General features: G+C 49.9%; 1 protein-coding gene and 1 long non-coding RNA gene across 3 annotated transcripts; one reads left to right on the top strand and one right to left on the bottom strand.

Annotated features, from left to right (window-relative positions):
- The first annotated feature begins 8,491 nt into the window (after positions 1-8,491).
- Positions 8,492-14,938, top strand: TSN (translin). 2 transcript variants are annotated; one of them, XM_072960806.1, is made up of 6 exons: positions 8,502-8,788; positions 9,944-10,037; positions 10,975-11,071; positions 12,764-12,879; positions 13,562-13,641; positions 14,204-14,629. In XM_072960806.1, exons 1-6 carry the CDS (start codon positions 8,723-8,725, stop codon positions 14,432-14,434), a joined length of 684 nt encoding a protein of 227 aa, XP_072816907.1. In that variant the 5' UTR covers positions 8,502-8,722; the 3' UTR covers positions 14,435-14,629. The 2 variants fall into 2 exon arrangements, with proteins under 2 accessions (XP_072816908.1, XP_072816907.1); XM_072960807.1 differs by lacking the exon at positions 13,562-13,641 and having other exon boundaries at positions 8,492-8,788; positions 14,204-14,938.
- A 1,434-nt stretch (positions 14,939-16,372) lies between these two features.
- On the bottom strand, positions 16,373-18,053 carry LOC140696322 (uncharacterized). Its single transcript, XR_012072483.1, has 2 exons — positions 16,849-18,053; positions 16,373-16,713 (listed from the first exon to the last, which is right to left on the bottom strand). It is a non-coding gene; the product is annotated as an uncharacterized lncRNA (long non-coding RNA).
- Between the last annotated feature and the right edge of the window lie 24 nt (positions 18,054-18,077).

The raw sequence follows: 18,077 nt of genomic DNA, 5'->3' as shown, positions 1-18,077 counted from the left end.
TTTTCACCATGAGGCACACGAAAAACCCTCTGGCCAGCGAACACAACATGGGATGTTGTCATGGAAACCTCAGAACCTTGATCCCTGTTGTGTTGGGGGTAGCTTCTGGGTAATTTTGGTCATGCTTTTTCTCTGCTTCTCGGTGGTTCCCCAAATCACAGCTGGCATAATCCTTAAAAACGAGGATGTCAAACTCAGCTCGGGAAACCAAGGTGCAGAAAGAAAAAGGCTGAGGTCTGTGGGCAGCCACAAGGACCATGGAGGCTGGGCAGCCTCCCCGCCCTCGCCCCGACCTTCTCTGCTGGTTCCTGGGCTGACGCTTCCCCACCATGCCCCACGTCCACCTCTGCGTCTGGTGCCCCTGAGCCAGCAAGACGTCCTAGGCCCTCTGCTCTGCGTTGCCAGGGACACCGAGGACTTGGCTAAACCCACAAACCCAGAGTCCAAGTACACAGACGCTGAGCCACAGTTGCCTCCTTGAACTGTTTCTGTTCTGCTTTGTGGGAGGAGGTGGCAAATGATGAGCCCAGGCTGTGCTCCTGGACAGCAGCTGTCCCTGGTCCAAGCAGCCGCCATCACCCGGGATGCCCAGAGAGCAGGGCCCTCCTGCACCTGCTGACTCGTGCCCGGCAGAACACACCGCGACGTCACCGGGGCTAGTGCTCTCCGCTCTCTGGGGACAGGTGCCCCCTTTCCCCTCCTGGTAAGAAAGCCATGATGCCCAGCTCTGCTCAGAGACAATCATCAGGGCTGGCTGAGGAATGGGGGACAGGCTCCTGGGGGCCCAGGCCTGTGGCAGGTGAGGTGCGGGCTCCAGGGAAGGGGCAGCGGGGCTGTTACTGTGTTAGAAAACGCCAGCTTTGTTCCCATTTGCCTTATGACTCTCCAAGCACAGATTTTAAAGGGTCTCACTTCCCATGAACCCAAAGTACTGCAGGACCGCTAGGGCCAGAGAAACACCTACCAAACTTGCCCCGGGCACCCCTCCCCACCCATGTGGGAAGAGTCTACTCTGTGTGAGGCCCCTGGGGCAGCGTGGACCTTGTACCTGATGCAAGGGCACATCCCAGCTGCCCACGTGGATGTGCACGGGGCCCCACAGGGTCTCATCTGGCAAGCTGCCTGCCTCCCCCACCTGGCTGAGACTTCCTCAGGAAGGGGCCCCAGTCTGCTGAGCACCTGAGATGTGCCGTCCGGGGCTGGGTGCTTCCTGCCCGGCCATCCTGGTGACCGTCTCAAGGTCAGTATCAGGGCAGCTCTCACAGATGAGGCGGGCTCAGCAGACAGAGGGGGCACAGGTCACAGGGGCAGAGTGGGGAGAGGGCAGTGGGATCTCAGCCACGCCTGCCTGTCAGGGAGGCTTTGCTGTGTGAGGATTGGGGTCATGGAGTGGGCGTGAGTCCGAGCGAGATTAGGGCTGGGACAGAGGAGGACCTGGGAGTTAGAAGTCAGAGGTTAGAAACAGCAGGATGAGGGAGGGGGCAGAAGGGGGCAGGGGAGCAGAGTCTGGCCATCTTTATTTCTCACAACAACTGCGAAATGTTAGGTCAGGGCTCCCGCCAAGCCTGGCAGTGCCCCGGACCCACCCTGCAGGGCCACTATGCCCAGACAGCGCATTTGCATGGCCTGGCTGGAAACTGCTCAGTGAAGGAATGGAATGTTCTGGCCCCACCAATTAGATTTTCAAATCACTTCCCTCTGAGCAGGAGCTGCCCTCCAGAGCAGAGCCCCAGCCAGAGCCTGGTTAGGTGCGCCCGAGGGCGGAGCTGAAGCTGAGATTGGAGGCAGCGAGGCCCTCCCTACCACCTGCCGGCCCTTGCTATGCACCCTTCTCCCAGGAGGTGTGTTATTTCTGGAAAAGATTAAGATGCTGTGGGCGACGACGTGGAGAGAAGTCGGGGAGCTTGAGGGGCCGGGTGCATGGGGAGGGCAGGACCCCTGCTCTGGCGGGGCGGGTGCTGTGGGTGCCAGGGAAGTTCAGATCCCTGTTTTACCCCAGCCAGCTTCTGTCCAGTGGGCGTGAGGAGGCTGGGCGGTGCCCTCGTCAAGCCTGGGAACTTCGTCCTCAGGCGCCCACCAGCGCCCTTCCTCACGAGGCCGGCAGAGGGCGCTGCTCACTCCCACCCGCCTTGAGCCCCAGGTGTCTCCCCTGCAGAAGGGACAGGTGGGCGCCCGGCGGGGGTGGTCTCAGCGACCCCGCCACTCGGCACACACCTCGTTCTGGGACCTGAAGCCCTTTCAGAGAGAGCAGGTGTAAATTTCCATTCCTCTCTGGAAGGGAAACAGACGGGCTTGCCCGCATTTGTAGGAATCTGCAACACAGTGAGAAGGGGTCCGAGGGGAGGCGGCGGGGCGTCCGCAGCCCGGCCGTGCCCTCAGGGTGCGAGCCCCTCTCCCCGTCGGTCCCCGAACACATGTCTTCCCCTCCATCGGCGCCTTCTGGGAAGCAGAGCTGGCCTGGGAACTAGGAAAGAATTCAAACAAGTCTCAACGTTGCGCGCGAGGGACGCACGCAGTGTTAGCGTTCATGTTGGAACCCACGACAGTGGTGCAATCATGACAGTTCCTTAGGAGGGGCTCTGGGGCCCCAGGATTTGGGTGACGGACCCGTGATCCCTCAGATGAGCTTCCGGGTTAGGGAGCCAAGGGACCACTCCCCAAAGTGCCGCACGCGTCAACACCAAGGGCGGGAAAGGCGTCCAGGACCCCGGGGAGCCCGCCTTCCTGAAGCGTCTCCCAGGAGCCTGGGGAACTGGGGTCTCAGATGGACCAAAGAGGGTGGAGGCAGGCAGTCTCTGAGGTAGGCCCCCCAACTCCTGCCTCAGGGGAGATGGAGACTCGGAGAGACTGGGGACTCACAGTCACACTGCGCGAGAGCCGGGTCCTCGGCTGCTGCTCCCGCTCCCGTCTCTGCCTCCCAGCCTCACACCCCAGCGGGACCCGCGGCCACTTGCCCAACTAGACCGGTCTCTCAGTCTCCTAGGATGGCTGCAACAAAGACCATAACCTACTGGCTGAAAATACGCAATTTAGTCCCTTACGATTCTTTTAGATCATAAGTCTACTGGGCTGAACCAAGGCGTCTGCCGGGCCACGTTCCTCCGGGGCTCTCTGGGAGCCAGCGCTTCCCTGCCTGCTCACCTGCGACAGCCCCCACCACCACTGCGTTGCGGGGCTTGCGACTCCTTTTTCCATCTTTTCGACTCTGAACCTCCTGCCTCCCTCTCAGCAGGGCCTTTGTGTGAGGCTGGGCTCCGAGGGTAGCCCAGGATCACCCTCCCACTTCCAACCCCCCACTCACAGCCGCAAGATCCCTTTGGCCACGTAAGGACGTATAGTCCAGATTTAGGGGCGTTAGGACACAGACGTCTTTGGGGGTCATTCTTCTTCCCACCGCCATGCCTTGTGCCAGAAAAAAGGCCCGGGGCAGGCTACTTGACCACAGGGGTTAGCTGAGTCCTCGGAGACTGGGGGCTTGATCTCCATCCCTCACCCTCACCAGTGCAGCCCCAAGAAAGTTCAAATCATTTCTGCCCCTAAGATCTCCTTTCAGCCTCATAGTGTCCCCCAAGTCAGACAGGACACGTCCTCTGTGCCCCCACCTGGCCCCCCGACTTTCACACCCACCCCCATGCCCAGCCCTAAGAACCAAGGGCCAGAGTCGCAAAGGCTTCAGCAGTGTGTCCCACACGTGGCTACCCTGGGGCCCTTCTCCGGAATGAACACTGAGGTCACCTTAAAAAGAAGCCAGCACAAATGAACTTATTCACAAAACAGAAATAGACTCACAGACATAGTAAACAAACTTATGGTTATCAGGAAGGAAGGAGGGTGGGGCGGGGTAAATTGGGAGTTTGAGATCTGAGATACTGACTGCTATATATAAAATGGATAAACAACAAGTTTCTTCTGTACAGCACAGGGAACTATATTCAATAACTTGCAGTAACCTATAATGAGAAAGAATATGAAAATGAATATATGTATGTATATGTATGATGAGGACATTATGCTGTACACCAAAAATTGACACAACATTGTAAACTGATTATACTTTAATTAAAAAAATAATAAAAAAACAGAAGCAGCCCGGTGAACTCAGGTAACAAATTTATACTGTATATAGCACAGGGAACTATATTTGGTATCTTGTAGTGGCTTACAGTGAAAAAGAGTATGAAACAAATATGTGTACACTCATGTATGACTGAAGCGTTGTGCTGTACACCAGAACTCGACAAAACATTGTAAACTGACTATACATCAATTAAAAAAAACCCCAAAAAACAAAACCAGCAGATGCTCATTTCCAGCCCTGCACTGCCACCTGCTGGCCAAACAGGGTAAGTCGTCCAGAGCTAGGTTCCCAAGGCTAGGCAGCACCCCCAGGCTGTGGACTCAGACCTTCCAAACTTCCCCTCTTGCACCCCAGCCCCCGTCCAGCCTCCCGTCCTCTCCCAGGTATGACTGATCCATCACAGCTCTCTTCCATGCTCTCACCATCGAATCCATCTCAGAAGGTATGGCTTTGTTGAAAAGTATCTGTTAAAATAACTCACATCAAGGCACTATAGTCGCTGCTGGCTCTAATTACTACCTATCCCTTCCCCTGGCCACTAGAGAAAAAAACGTTTTAAATTGGAATCTAAGTGCGGCCGTGTTTACCTCCAAAGAAGTGATTCTCTAATGGTGGAATTCCAGACTCTGTGAACAGGTGGAAGTCAGCAAGAGATCCTTCCGAGCATCCCTTAGTCTCTGACTCACCCTGAGTCTCAGAAGTCGAGATAATAGGGCACACCTGGAATCCATCATCTCAGAATGCCATAAAGCCATAGAACATCAGACTCGGCAAGGCCCTCAGAGACCTGGTCACTGTGCAGATAAATCTGAGAAGTGATTTGCCCACATACAATAGTCTAGAAGCAGAACCTCCTCCCAAAAGGCTGAGGTTTAGGTAACTTCCTGGGTGACAGATGTGCTCAGAATTTAAGGGGGAATGTGAGGTTCAACACACAGGGCCCAATCTTACCCCTAAAATTACCCCCATTCCCCCTCGAATACGACTCAAGGGCTGGACAGGGAGGTGACAGTGGGCACTCCCCCCACCCCACCCCAGCTTAGCACCTGCTGTCCCCACGAGTCTGTTCTGCAGGGTCCAGCTCACAGCTCTTCTCCAAGAGGGGCCTGAGGGCAATTCCGACTTATTCTCCATCTCTTTACAGATTATTCCTTCAAAATTTTTTTCCCTCCCAATTCATTAGTTCTTTGCAGATGTGCCTAATTTGATGTTTAAGCCATTTGTGACTTTTAAAATAAACTAATAATTGTATTTTCATTTTAAGATGTGGTATTTAGTTGTTAAATCTGTTTGGTCATTTTTGATCTGTGTTCGCTGCGTGTGTTTTCAGTTTTCCCTTTCATTTCTGTAAACATTTAAAAGACTTTCTACTGTCCCTGCTAATTCCGCTAGCTGCCACTTTGGTGGCCTAATGCTGACACTTGCTCGTGACGGAGTCCTGCATGTCTTGGCTCCATTTTCACCGTGAGTTCACAGTGGGCTGACCTTGTCTGTGGAATCCCGAGTCCTGGGTTGACGGTCAGTCCTCGGGAAGCCTTGGGTTTGTTTCTACCAGGGGCCCCCGGAGTGCAGCCTCCTTGGAGGCATACTACAAGAATTCTCAGCTCAGACAGACTTTGGGGAGTGTAAACTCAGACCCCAAATCCATGTGAGGACAAGTGTCTGTCTTTCAGTTTTCTCAGGGCTGGTGGGAGTGGGTGAGAGCTTTCTCCTCTCTCCTCCTCCCCTCCCTCCTTCTCCCCCATTTCTGTCTGCTTCACACAAAGCTGGGGACAGGACTAGTGTTCTTGCCGGCCCCTTCCTACCCCACCTTTCACTGGGGGCGCAGCTCTCCAGGAATTCTAGCTTTCCTAGGGGGGGCGGTGGTCTCAGTCCTGACCCTCCACCTTGCCTACACGCGCCCGTGGCCTGGCCTTCCCTCCTATATGGCTGTGGGTTTCGGGCATTTCCAGATGCTTCCAGGACAGCCCACAGCAGCACGGATGCTTGTCTCTGTGCCTTCAGCCCCTCTTGACTTTTGGTCCCCGTGGGTTCCCTCCTTTCTTACGGGGTCAGTTTTCTCATGTACAAAATGGGAACATCGAAGCCTCTCCCTCTGAGGGTGGGGAGGGCGTTAAACGGGCCAACAGCAGAGCACAGCACAGGAGCTGTCTGGGCTGAGCGTGCACCCAGGCAGGCCGCCTCCCGTGAAGGTCCAGACAGTAAACATTCTAGGCTTTGAGGGGCCGACAGTCCCCGTCACAACTACCGCCCTCTGCCGTTGGAGGGCAAAGGCCGCTTCTGCAGTAGGCAGTCCAGGCTCTCACCCCACTTCCTGAGACACAACTGTCACATAACACTGTTAGTTCTAGGTGTGCAGCATAATGCCTTGGTGGATGTGCATACTGTGAAGTGATCACCGCTGTAAGTTTCGTTAACCTTCATCACCACACAGTGACATTATTTTTCTTGTGATGAGAATTTTTAGCATCTATTAACAACTTCCAATCACAGGATAGAGTTAACTAGTCACCTTGCTGCACCTCACATCCCTAGGACTTGTTTATCTTGTAACTGGAAGTTTGTAACTTTCGACCATCTCCACCCATTTCTCCTACCCCCACCCTCACCTCTGGCAACCACCAAGCTGTTGTTTCTATGAGTTCGGTTAATTTTTTAGATTCCACATATAAGTGAGATCATAGGTATTTGTCTTTCTCTGTCTGACTTGTTTCACTTAGCATACTATTCTCCAGGTCCATCCATGTGCCTACAAATGGCAAATTTTCTTTCTTTCTTTTTAACAAGACTCTACTGTGTGTGTATGTATATTTTCTATAGTAACTTTGAATTTTTGAACCAGACAAGGACCTACTGTAAAGCACAGGACCATATTCAGTATCTTGTAATAGCCTACAATGAAAAAGAATAGGTATGTATGTATAACTGAATCACTATCCCGTGCACCAGAAATTAACACAACATTGTGAATTGACTATACTCAAAAAAAAAAAAAAACAAAACAAAACCCTCAAACTGCCACGTTTCTGGATCAATTGAAGAGACCTGCTAAGTAGCAATAAAAACACTCTGCTTTCACTATATACAAATAAATAAGATGGAAAAAATGTACTAGTAAGTTAGTAAGATTTCTGTAATGTACATTTGTAAGATGCTCTCCTTAGAGACATAATTCTAGGACATTTCTATTTGCTCTATAAATAAAGCTATAAAACCAAATGAGAAAAAAATATTTTAAAATCCAAAAAATATCGCAGTGTTTCTGGGCTATTTTAGTGAAATTGTTAACAACTTTGCAAACACTGTAACCACATCACTTTTCCAATGAAATAAAATGGAAGCAACGAACTTGTAAGATTCACAGATAAACAAGCGAGTTATAAAACATTATCCTAGGTGGTGAGGAGGGTATAGCTCAGTGGCAGAGTGGGTGTTTAGCATGCACGAAGTCCTGGGTTCAATCCCCAGTACTTCCATTATAAATAAACCTGATTACCTTCCCCTCCAATAATAAAGTATGAGAACTGAGGAAAAAACCCCCATTATCCTATAAATTATGTTATCACAGTTCCATTTAAGCCAATGTAGCATCACTTAACGAGTAACAACAAAACTGAAAAAAGAAAAAAGTCAGAATTACTTTAGCGGAAAGAGAAAACAGTCTTGCTGTGGTTCTGGGTCTTCAGAAGTGGGCGCGTATCTCGAAGCTGGGAGGTGACCCAGTCTCGTTTCCCGGCTATGCGGACAGAGCACCGACTCGGGTGCTCAGGGCAGACACACCCTTGTTGTCGGGAGGAGGTGGTGGGCTGCGAAGACCCTCCGCGGAGAAGACTCCAGAGGTCCCCGTTTTCACGCGGTGCCCGGCATGTGCATCCTCGCGCCCCAGCCCTCCGCGCATCCTTGGTACCAGCACCCGGGCTGCTGCTGCACGAAGTACAACGCAGCCAGCCTTCCGCACGCGCAGACTCAGCCAAGCCCGGGGGGAACGTTCGAAAAAAGTCCAGAACGTAAAGCCGGCAACTATTTACATATTACCTCGTGCATGCAAACCTGTTTACCTGACACACCTTATTAGGCTATACCTAATTACAGGTAAGTATTAGAAGTGTGCAGGAGGACGTGCGCGGGCGCTTTCACACACTCCGCCCGGTCCTGTAGGAAGACTTAAGACCGACTTCGGACCCTCAACTGGGTGCCGCGCGGGCCCTGGAAGGAAAGCCCATCCGGCCGGGAGGGCAGAGCGCATGCGCCAATGAGGGCCGGGAGGGCAGAGCGCATGCGCCGGTGGAGGCCGGCACCACCACCACCACCGCGCGCCCGCCTCCCTCAGACCCACGTGCCCTGAGGACCCCGGCCGGGCTGTTTGCGGCCGTGCCTGTCGGAAGAGCCCCGCCCTTCCGTTCCCGCCCTGCCCTCCGGCTGCCCGGCTCCCCCGGCTGATGGCAGTGATTCAGGCGGAGCGGCGGGCAGCCCGGCCTCCTGCGCGCCGCGGGCCTGGGAGGACCCCCGCGACAGCCCAGCGCAGGCCCACGGAGCACGGCGGCGGCGGCGGCTTCGTTGCAAAGACTGACTGCGCCGGTGGTCCCGGGGCGCACTCCGCTGGCCACCCTCGCCGCCCTGGCTGAGTGTCGCGCGGCCGGCGCCATGTCCGTGAGTGAGATCTTCGTGGAGCTGCAGGGCTTTTTGGCTGCCGAGCAGGACATCCGAGAGGTGAGCCCTGCTCTCCCCGTCCCTTCCCCTTCCTCTGCCTGGCTGGGCCCCGGCGCCCGGCTCTTCTCGGTCGCTCGCATTCGAGTGGCGGGGAAACCTGCAGGGATGGGTTGCTTCCCCTCTGGGTTCGTTTTGGGGCCCCTCCGTCCGCCCGCGCCCAGGTCTGCTGCCGTGTCCTGATTCCCTGTGCTCGGGTCTCGGCTTCTCGACATCGCCTACCTCATTTGAGTGTCAGTTTTCGTTCTTTTTGACGCTAATTTATGTCAAAGGCTCAGGTAGCGCGCAAGACTCAGCGCATGGTTGCTATGTTTATTGTTAGTGTGTTAAAAGCACGTGTGGCCTCTCCTCAAAACCCTTTTGTGGCTTCTCCTTCCATATGGGATAAAAATCCAGGCTCTCTCTCCAGTTTCATTTCACGCCGTCTTCCGTTGTATGTTACGCCCACTTTGCTTTCCTGTCATGCCTCTGGTTCCCCAGGTAGTCTCCTACCTCGAGACTTGCCTGGACTGTTTGCTTTTCCTGGAATGCGCCTCTTCCCTACTCTTTTCCTGGTTATCTTATGCTCATCTCCCTGACCTCACAGTCTGAATGGTCTTTTTCCTATTACGTCTCCTAGTAGTGCATTACCATTTTAAACATTTGTGTCTTCATTGTTTTTCAAGCGTGTCCCTCATTGTGCTCTGAACTGCAGGAAGGAAGGGCCTGTCCACTTGGTTCTAGGAAGGGCCTGTCCTTGTTTTTCTTGCACAAGGTCTAGAAATGAGTATTTGTAAAATGGATGAATGAAGAATACCTGGTCCTTGTAGTGTATCTCATTCTTCTCTTGGTAGTTACTTTCGGAGAGCTCATCCCATTTAGTGTTCCAGTGGGATATTTGGGTTGAGTGGGTGGCTCTTACCCTTTGAAGTCTGTGTGAGGAATCCAAGGCTTTTTAGTGACTTCCTAAAGTTCTCACAGAGGAAGTATGTGGAAAAGTCAGAATTCACACCTGGATATCTTGTGTACCAGTTATGCCCTTGTAGAGACAGTGTTTTGAACATACATGAAGGTGTCATGAATTAAATATACTGTCTAATATGTTTGGTTTGAGGCTATGATAATATAATGATAATTATGTTGAATTTGGCTGATACGTTGATCTTTTATTCTTTCTAGGAAATCCGAAAAGTTGTACAGAGTTTAGAACAAACAGCTCGAGAGATTTTAACTCTACTGCAAGGGGTCCATCAGGGTGCTGGATTTCAGGACAGTAAGTTCTTTGTTTCGATTTTGAAGGCTTTTATCTGATTTATTAATCTTTCATTTAAAAAGTTAATTTGCGTCCAGAGGAAATATCATATCTGTATCATTTTACTATGAAAAATGGCTCTCATTCATAGGTTTACAGAATTCTTTGCATTTTGGCTGATTTTCTGCTTTCACATAGGTTGAAACAGGAGCGTTACCTATTGTGACAGAATTCTACTGATAGTAATTGTGGTAGTTTCATAGCTGTCGTCTACCTACTACCTTTTATTTGGCTCTTTTTCTTAAGCCCAACCTTTCAGTCACTGAATATGATTTAATATGCATTTGCAGATAATGAAAGGCCAGTGTAAAAAGTTCTCAGTGTGTTTACATTCAGTCTCTAGAGGGGAGAGCAAGTATGAAAAGTTTAGACCTGGGCCCCCTTGTAAGTTGTAGCCAGCACGACCAAAAGAGCTGGAATATATCTTCAGGTGGAGAATTACAGTTCACCTGGAGTTTACAGGTGTCAGGGTAAGTCGTTTTTCTCAGTGATACGGAGTTGGTCAGCCTGATTGAGATTACTTATAAAGCTGCTTTTTGACCAAATATGGGAATTAGAAGCAGTCCACTTTTAGGCATCCTTTGGCGACTGACTCAGAACAGCAGCTGGTGCATAGCCCCCTAAGGATGACGTTATTTATGACAATTTACCAGTGTATTTCCCGACATGTTTCCTTTGAACAGTTTTCGGTTTGTTTACTTTTCAGTAGGGAAACTAGGTATGTAATTTTGAGAGCCAAGTTGAAAGCAGTGGTGCCTACCCTGCATTTGGTCTTGACACCTAAAAAAATTGATTTATTTCCAGGTAGGCTACATAGATTATTAAGCAAGAACAGTAGTTGAAATTTGGTAAGTCTTTAATTATTATATTTGATTTTTTTTTTTTTTTTTGTGATCAGTTCCAAAGAGGTGTTTGAAAGCTCGAGAACACTTCGGTACAGTAAAAACACACCTAACGTCTTTGAAGACCAAGTTCCCTGCTGAACAGTATTACAGGTTTGTAAGGGAAGAAGCATATTTTATAATATTAAGTGAAAAAAAGCAGGAGACAAATTACACTTTTCTCGTGCTGAATGACTGCTTCTGCTAGGTTAAACTCCCTCTACTTAGAAACAACAAAAGGAGAAGGAGCTGCTCATAGTGGTGGTGGCAGAATTGTTGATTTTATTTTTTCTCCCTTTTACTTTCAACATTTTCTTAAAGAGCATGTATGAGTTTTGCAATGAAAAAGTAAGAAGAAAGTATCTGTTGTATGAAGGTCAAAATGGAGAATATCTTTTTAGTATATTCAAGTGACTTGTGAAGTTGGATGAACCCTGACCGTGCTATTAAGGTCATGGGATTGAGTGGCTGTCTGTGTGTGTGTGTGTGTGTGTGTGTGTGTGTGTAGTTAAGTTTTACATAAAACCTTGAATTTTGCTGCCAGCTACCATATGTAGCTAACGTTTTATGACATCTCAGATCTACAACATTTAATTTTAAGTTACACTGTTATTTTATGTACCATTAGGGAAAAAGTTGTTGTTAATCATCGTTATGAAACACATAGATTGTAAAATGCATCCTGGGAAAAACTGCATCTGAGTGTTGATGAAATATGGTAAATTAGGACCTAAACTTTCTATTTATGTTTGTTTTCACACTAAAAAAAGATGCTCTTTTAAGACAGATTATGGGCAAGAAATACAACATGTATATGGCTAGTATAACCTCACAGGATTCTTTAAAGTTGGGTGGTAATGGACTGTGGCCTTCTGCCTTTTATATTTCTTATAAATGTATTTATATTTTAAAAAGGTTGTTTTTAATAAAAGAAAAACCACCAAAGAGGAATATGTGACAGAGACTGAAAGCAACCCACAAAGCCTAAGCTATTTATGGTCTGGCCCACGACAGGCAGAGCTTGCTGACCCGGCTGCGAGGCAGTACCCTGAGCACAGCTGGGACAGTAGACCTGGGAGGGGGGGAGGGGGCCTTAGAGACCGTGGCGTCTGTAGGTCGCACAGGCTGCCATCTGGCTGACTTGGCCCTCAGAATGTTGCGTTTGGCCTGGATTGTGGTGGAACCTTTTTTGAATTTGTTGCCACACTTGAAAATCAGGAGGCACAGCACACATACCCAGGGCTTGTGAACCTTGCTGCGTCTTTTCAGGCTTCTGGCTCAGATTAACTGCAGCATCCCAGGGTGTTAAGGTCGTCTGTTCAGTGACTGCAGAGGGTAATTACTGTGTGTGACTCAGGTGTTCTTGAGCCCCCGCCCTCAGCGCGGGCCGCAGCGGTGTGTTAGGTGTTGGGGCTGATGGATGGCTGCAGTTCTCATCTGTCCCCCACCGCCAGCTCTTTCTCCGAGCTGTCTCGTCACTCTTACCGACTGGACTTCGGAGCACAGCTGCTCTCGCCATCCATAATCTTCACTTGTAAATTTTTGTGTTCATCAGAATTGGATCATGCTTCTCATTTGTTAAACTTGTAAGAAGCAATTGTTGCAAATTTACACTGGTAAAATTGATACTAAATCCAGCTCATATATTTAAATATATTGCTCTTACATGTTTTCTGTGTTGCAGTTTCATGTAAGGTTTTAATCTGGAAAAGGATTCCATCTGTAAAATATTTGAGTGTGATGACAGTAACCCTGTCTCTTTAACACCCCCAGCCCCTCGACCTAACTGCGCTTCCGTCCACGCAGATTCCACGAGCACTGGAGGTTTGTGCTGCAGCGCTTGGTCTTCTTGGCCGCGTTTGTCGTGTACTTGGAATCGGAAACACTCGTGACTCGAGAAGCGGTTACAGAAATTCTTGGCAGTAAGTGTCTTCATGAGTGTCGATCTGCAGAACCAGGCATTAGCTTCATTTTTGGACTGAGGGGCTGTTGCTTGTACTTTCTGTTTATTGAAACCAGTGAGAACTAAGTGCAAAACTGGTTACTTGGAAACACTAAAACTAACAATATATAGTGGCTTGGGTATTAGTTTTAGTGGTTAAAATACAATTTTTAAAACTTTCAAGCCTATAGAAAAGTTGAAAGAATAGTGCAGGGAACCCTTGTTCACAGCCCATTAGACACACTACTTGGTAAGATTTGCCATACATGTTTGTCGGGGGTTGTGAATCTTTTGAAAGGCGGTTTCAGATGTCATGACTTCTCCCTTAAATGCCTCAGCACGCCTCTTCTAAAACCAAAGATGGCCTCTGACAACTAGATACCGTTCTTAGTGGTATTCCTTTTTGAGAGAAGAATGCAAGGGAAAACATTTTTGCTAAGCTCAAAAAATCCACAGTGAGGTCTAGTTGCCAAGGGTATGTACACATTAGACTTTTTTTTTTTTGAAAATTCATTCTTTTTTTTTTAACTTTGGGAGAAATTACATGTGTGCATGTATTTGTCTGCATTTATACATATGCATGTGTATATTTTTTTCATTCATTCTTGGGCTTAAGTTGCATTGGCATCATGACCGGATCTTTACGTTGATGTGTTTTTCAGTTGAGTCAGATCGGGAGAAGGGATTTCATCTGGATGTGGAAGATTATCTCTCAGGAGTTCTGATACTTGCTAGTGAACTGGTAAGAAGCTCAGCGACTTGCCGTTTACTGTTTTGATTTCCCCACTTCGTTGTCAGGTTTTTTAAATGGGTGAAAAAATTCAGAAAACCTCATTCTTTTCCAAGCCTTCTGTGGGTCCCCATGTAGTCACTGACTGCACAGTGTGTGTCCACTTTGCTGGGATGCAGTTCAGATGGTGAGGTGACTGCGCAGTTACCTTTGAAAGATGGTAACATTTCTCTTTTTAAAGTCACAGCGAGGGACACATTTCTGGTGACTGTCATTTCACAGAATCGTCTTGGGGAACAATTTAACTGTATAACTGTGTAAATTACTCCTGCCTTTACCCCCTCAACCCCTCCTCAGAGAAACTGTCCTTTAAGAACAGTTCTAGAGAAGAAGAAAAGCTGTTAGGAGGTTCGCACGGCGGCCTCCCTCGCAGTGGTGGACCCTGAGGAGCGCACAGCTCCCCGGAGGGCCGAGCCGGCGGGTCCCCGGGGCCGGGCGGGGCGGGCGCAGGGGAGGTGGCGACCTGACGGGCGCTGGGGGCCGCGCGGTGACCGCCCCCCTGTCTCCCCTCCAGTCGCGGCTGTCGGTCAACAGCGTGACGGCCGGAGACTATGCGCGGCCCCTGCACATCTCCACCTTCATGAACGAGCTGGACTCCGGCTTCCGCCTCCTCAACCTCAGGAACGACTCGCTGCGGAAGCGCTACGACGGCCTCAAGTACGACGTGAAGAAGGTGGAGGAGGTGGTCTACGACCTCTCCATCCGCGGCTTCAACCGGGAGACGGCGGCGGGGGCCGAGAAGTAGCCCCGGCCGCCCCGCCCGGGCCCGCGCGCCCCGCCGCGCAGCTCCTCTGGCCCCTCCACCGGCTGCGGGGCGCCCGAGTGGCCGAGAGGATGCCTTCCCAGGGACAGTGGTTTCGTGCATTTGCTGTGATTCCGTGTATTTCAGTTCTGTCAGAGTGTCAGCGTCCATCTCTTGGTAAAGTCCTTTCCTTGCTTATCCCGATGCTGTTAATGTGCTGACGGGAAGTTTACTGTCTTGTTCGTGATTCTTCCAGAAGTGATCCTTGACGATTTCTTTACCCGAAGTAGCCATCCATACCAGGTGTAGCCTGGATACAGTATACAAATAGATCATTAAAAAGGATGGTTGTCAAGCAAAGGGCCACTTATTTTATATTTTCCCTTCTTATTTTAAGCCCTGTGAGTAAATCAGATGTTGAATTTTTTTGCAAAGGAATTAACAGCCACAAGGTTCTCTCTCACTGCCATCAAAGTACTGAAGATTAAACTGCAAAGTCTAGTTCAACAGGTTGTTTTGGGACGTTTTTGTATTATGGATTGAGGAACATCGTCTGACTTTTATTTACCAGGTGGGGAGTGGGGTTCGAGTTTTAAAACACCTCTGTGTTCTGATGTTGCCTTAACATTTTGCTGTTACAGCAATTAAAGTCATCTTCACACACATCGTGAACTAACATTTCATGGGATACATTGCTAAGCTGTGAAACCTGCTACCTAACATCCAGGTAGACCATGTGGTCTGAGAGTGGAAAGCCACTCGGTTTAGAGAAACGGCAACTCTCTGGCTGCTGACGTGCAGAGAGGACAATGCTGTGCTTTGTGAATGGAAGAAAGGGAAAACCTAGGGCAGAGAAACACAAAACAGGAGCAGGTTTGGTAATAGTTTTATAGTAAGCAGTTCCGGGTTGATGATTACCCCAGCAGGCCGATTTTACACGTACAGCCTTGGGCAAGTCACATGTGTCTCGTGGGTACCCTTCGCCTCCTCCCCGTTTCCAGGGGGGCACTTGCCACGTAACTTGTGCTGTTGAACAGAAATTATTCAAATGGTGACCTAATCCACAGTGTTTTTGAGCTCACTGAAAGGACGGTGGCTCGTACCAGCTTGAGTCTCCTGTCTGGCCACGAGGATTCTTGGCGTGGCCCTCAGAGCCGCTATCAGGCTGAGTGAAGGACTGACCAGAGTTTCCACCACAAGGAAAGAAGTAGAGACGAGGCATAAATTGCTGTGCGTTGTTGGATTTTAGAACAATTTTCTTGACCACCCTTTCTACGGAAGAATTTGTAGAAAGAAAAAAGTTGTTAGGATCTTAAAGTGCCTAGGATGCTCTTCTGAAATGTGCAGTTGTTGCTGCCCAGATTGAGCCGAAAAGGCTTGGAGTTACACGATCACACACGGGCAGGGAGTTCGCCTTTCTGAGTGTCGGTTCTGCTTGAGAGGAGTCACGGTTTTGGCAAAAGTTACGGATTTCAGTTTCAATAAATACATTTTAAGTAGAGGAGCAGATTCTGGTCTTAGGACTCCATTTGAGAATTTAGAAGTGTCAACATTCTTAATTATTCTGTTGTGTTTGTTGCTGGCTTGTTGTAAAGCAATAAAAAGAGTTCCCTTTTCTTTTTCTTTTCCTTTCCTTTCCTTTCACTCAGTGTGTTGCCATGAGAACTCTTCTATATGGACAAGAAATCCTGAATGTTTTTTGAGGCTCAAGAAGAGCAGGGTGATGGGCGCTTACTGTTGGGCAGTAGTTAAAGCAGTCAGGACAGCAGCACTCAGTTTCGTAGGGCACAGGTCACACCGGGGGGCCTCCCTTGACTGGGAAATTACAAGTATTTTAACTGAAGGTGTTGAGAAGCCTTGGCTCTGGTTTTAGTGCACCGGAATTGCTCTTGCCAATTTTAGGAAATCGAACAGTTTAGAGAAAACAGATGAATGAGTGGCTGCTTTCTGTATAGATTTATTTATGAGAAGAAGAGAACCCCATAAATACTTTATAAGATTTGCCTGATCTTAAACTTGAACCATGAGTAGCGCTCAAGAGAACTTAAAGCACAGAAGCCCCTTTGGCAGTGTTTTGAGACCTTATCTTAAACAGGCGGGTGAAGAGAGGAGACGGATGCGCAGGCCACGGCTAACAGTGGCTCACGGTTGTGTGCTCAGAAATGACAGCTTGCTTGCTTCTTGATGGAGACTAGACTGTCATAGGTGGAACGTCATTGTCACGCCTCACAGCACAGTAAGGTTTTCCCAGAGGCTGAAATAATTCCTTTTCTTTGTATTCACTGTGAAAAGCATCAAACAAGTAAAATGAACCCTCTCCCTTCCCCCATCCGGTACAGACATGTAAGGGAGGTGAGATTGACTGCAGCGGTGGGTGGAGGGAGGGTGGGGTGCAGGAGAGGGAGGAACCAGCTTACCCGTCGGGGTTCTGGGCTGGGTGGCTGCGGGCTGCAGGTGCTCCTGGCCAAGGGAGGTGGTGGGAGGGGCTGGGCAGGGGACACGTGCTTCTGGGTGTGGGACCGAGGGTGCTTGGAGCAGCTAGTGGGAGGTGTCCAGCGGAACAGGGGGAAGAGGAGCCTCCCATGGGGAGCTGGGCGGCCCTAGCACGTGTGCTGTAGGTGAGTCGGGAGGGCGGGTGCCCTGTGGAGGGAGGCAGGAGGAGCTGAGGATAAGCCCCGGGTAGGGGCAGGCTCAGTGTCCGGCAGAGGAAGGCGGTCCCTGAGGGTGTGGAGAAACGGTTCCACGGGTGGACGGGACCTGGGGTGTGGGCTCGGGGCGGTGCCGAGTTCCGAGCGCCAAGGTGGAGGTGGGGCTCCTGCTGTCACTCTGCCCCTGCGTCCACACACACTGTCTCTCCTTGGTGCTCCTGGGCCTCACTCCACAGCCTGACAAGGCACAGCCATCTGCAAGTAGCTATGAATGGGGCCCGTGTAGTTAAAAGTTAGTGTAGAAGATACGTGGAGACTTGTGCTTGCCTCAAGATTGGGATCTAGCTGCAGTGGAGAGGGAGGTGAGGAGACAGAGGCGACAGATGAGGTGCTCAGCCGCCGTCCGAGCGCCTGCTGTGTGTGCACAGCATCGGCAGCTTTACTGGAGTGCACCGTGCATGTAAACGGACCTGTGTCACGTGCACAGCTCAATGATTCGGTTCACCAAGTGGTGCGGCAGTCACCCCCTCAGTCTTAGGACGGCCGTGTCTTGCAGAAGAGCCCCGCTCCTGTCCCCTCCCCAGCAGCCACGAGTCTGCTTTCCTTCTCTGTAAACTTCCCTTTCTGGACGTTTCACATCAGTGGGATGATGCGCGTATCGTCCCTCGTGTGTCCGCTTAGCATTACGTTCTTAAGGTTCCTTTGCGTTACCAGTTTGTTCCTTTTCCCCCCTGAATCGTATTCCATTGTACAGATACTCCACATCTTACCCACTCGTCAGATGATGAAGATGATTCAAGTGTTGACTTCTTGCCTGTTAGGAACACCCTTGCGCAAGTCTGGGTGTGAAAGGATATTTCCATTTCTTTTGGACGGATACCTAGGAGTCTGGGGTGAAAATGGGAATTTCATAATTAGCTTTTTAAGGAACTTCCAATCTGTCCTCCCATCAGCAACATGTGAGGACTCCTCACTGAGCTAGAATTCAAGGTGATGCA

Source organism: Vicugna pacos, chromosome 5, assembly GCF_048564905.1.
Source record: "Vicugna pacos chromosome 5, VicPac4, whole genome shotgun sequence".
NCBI lineage: Eukaryota > Metazoa > Chordata > Mammalia > Artiodactyla > Camelidae > Vicugna > Vicugna pacos.
This window is presented reverse-complemented; position numbering and strand designations above follow the sequence as displayed.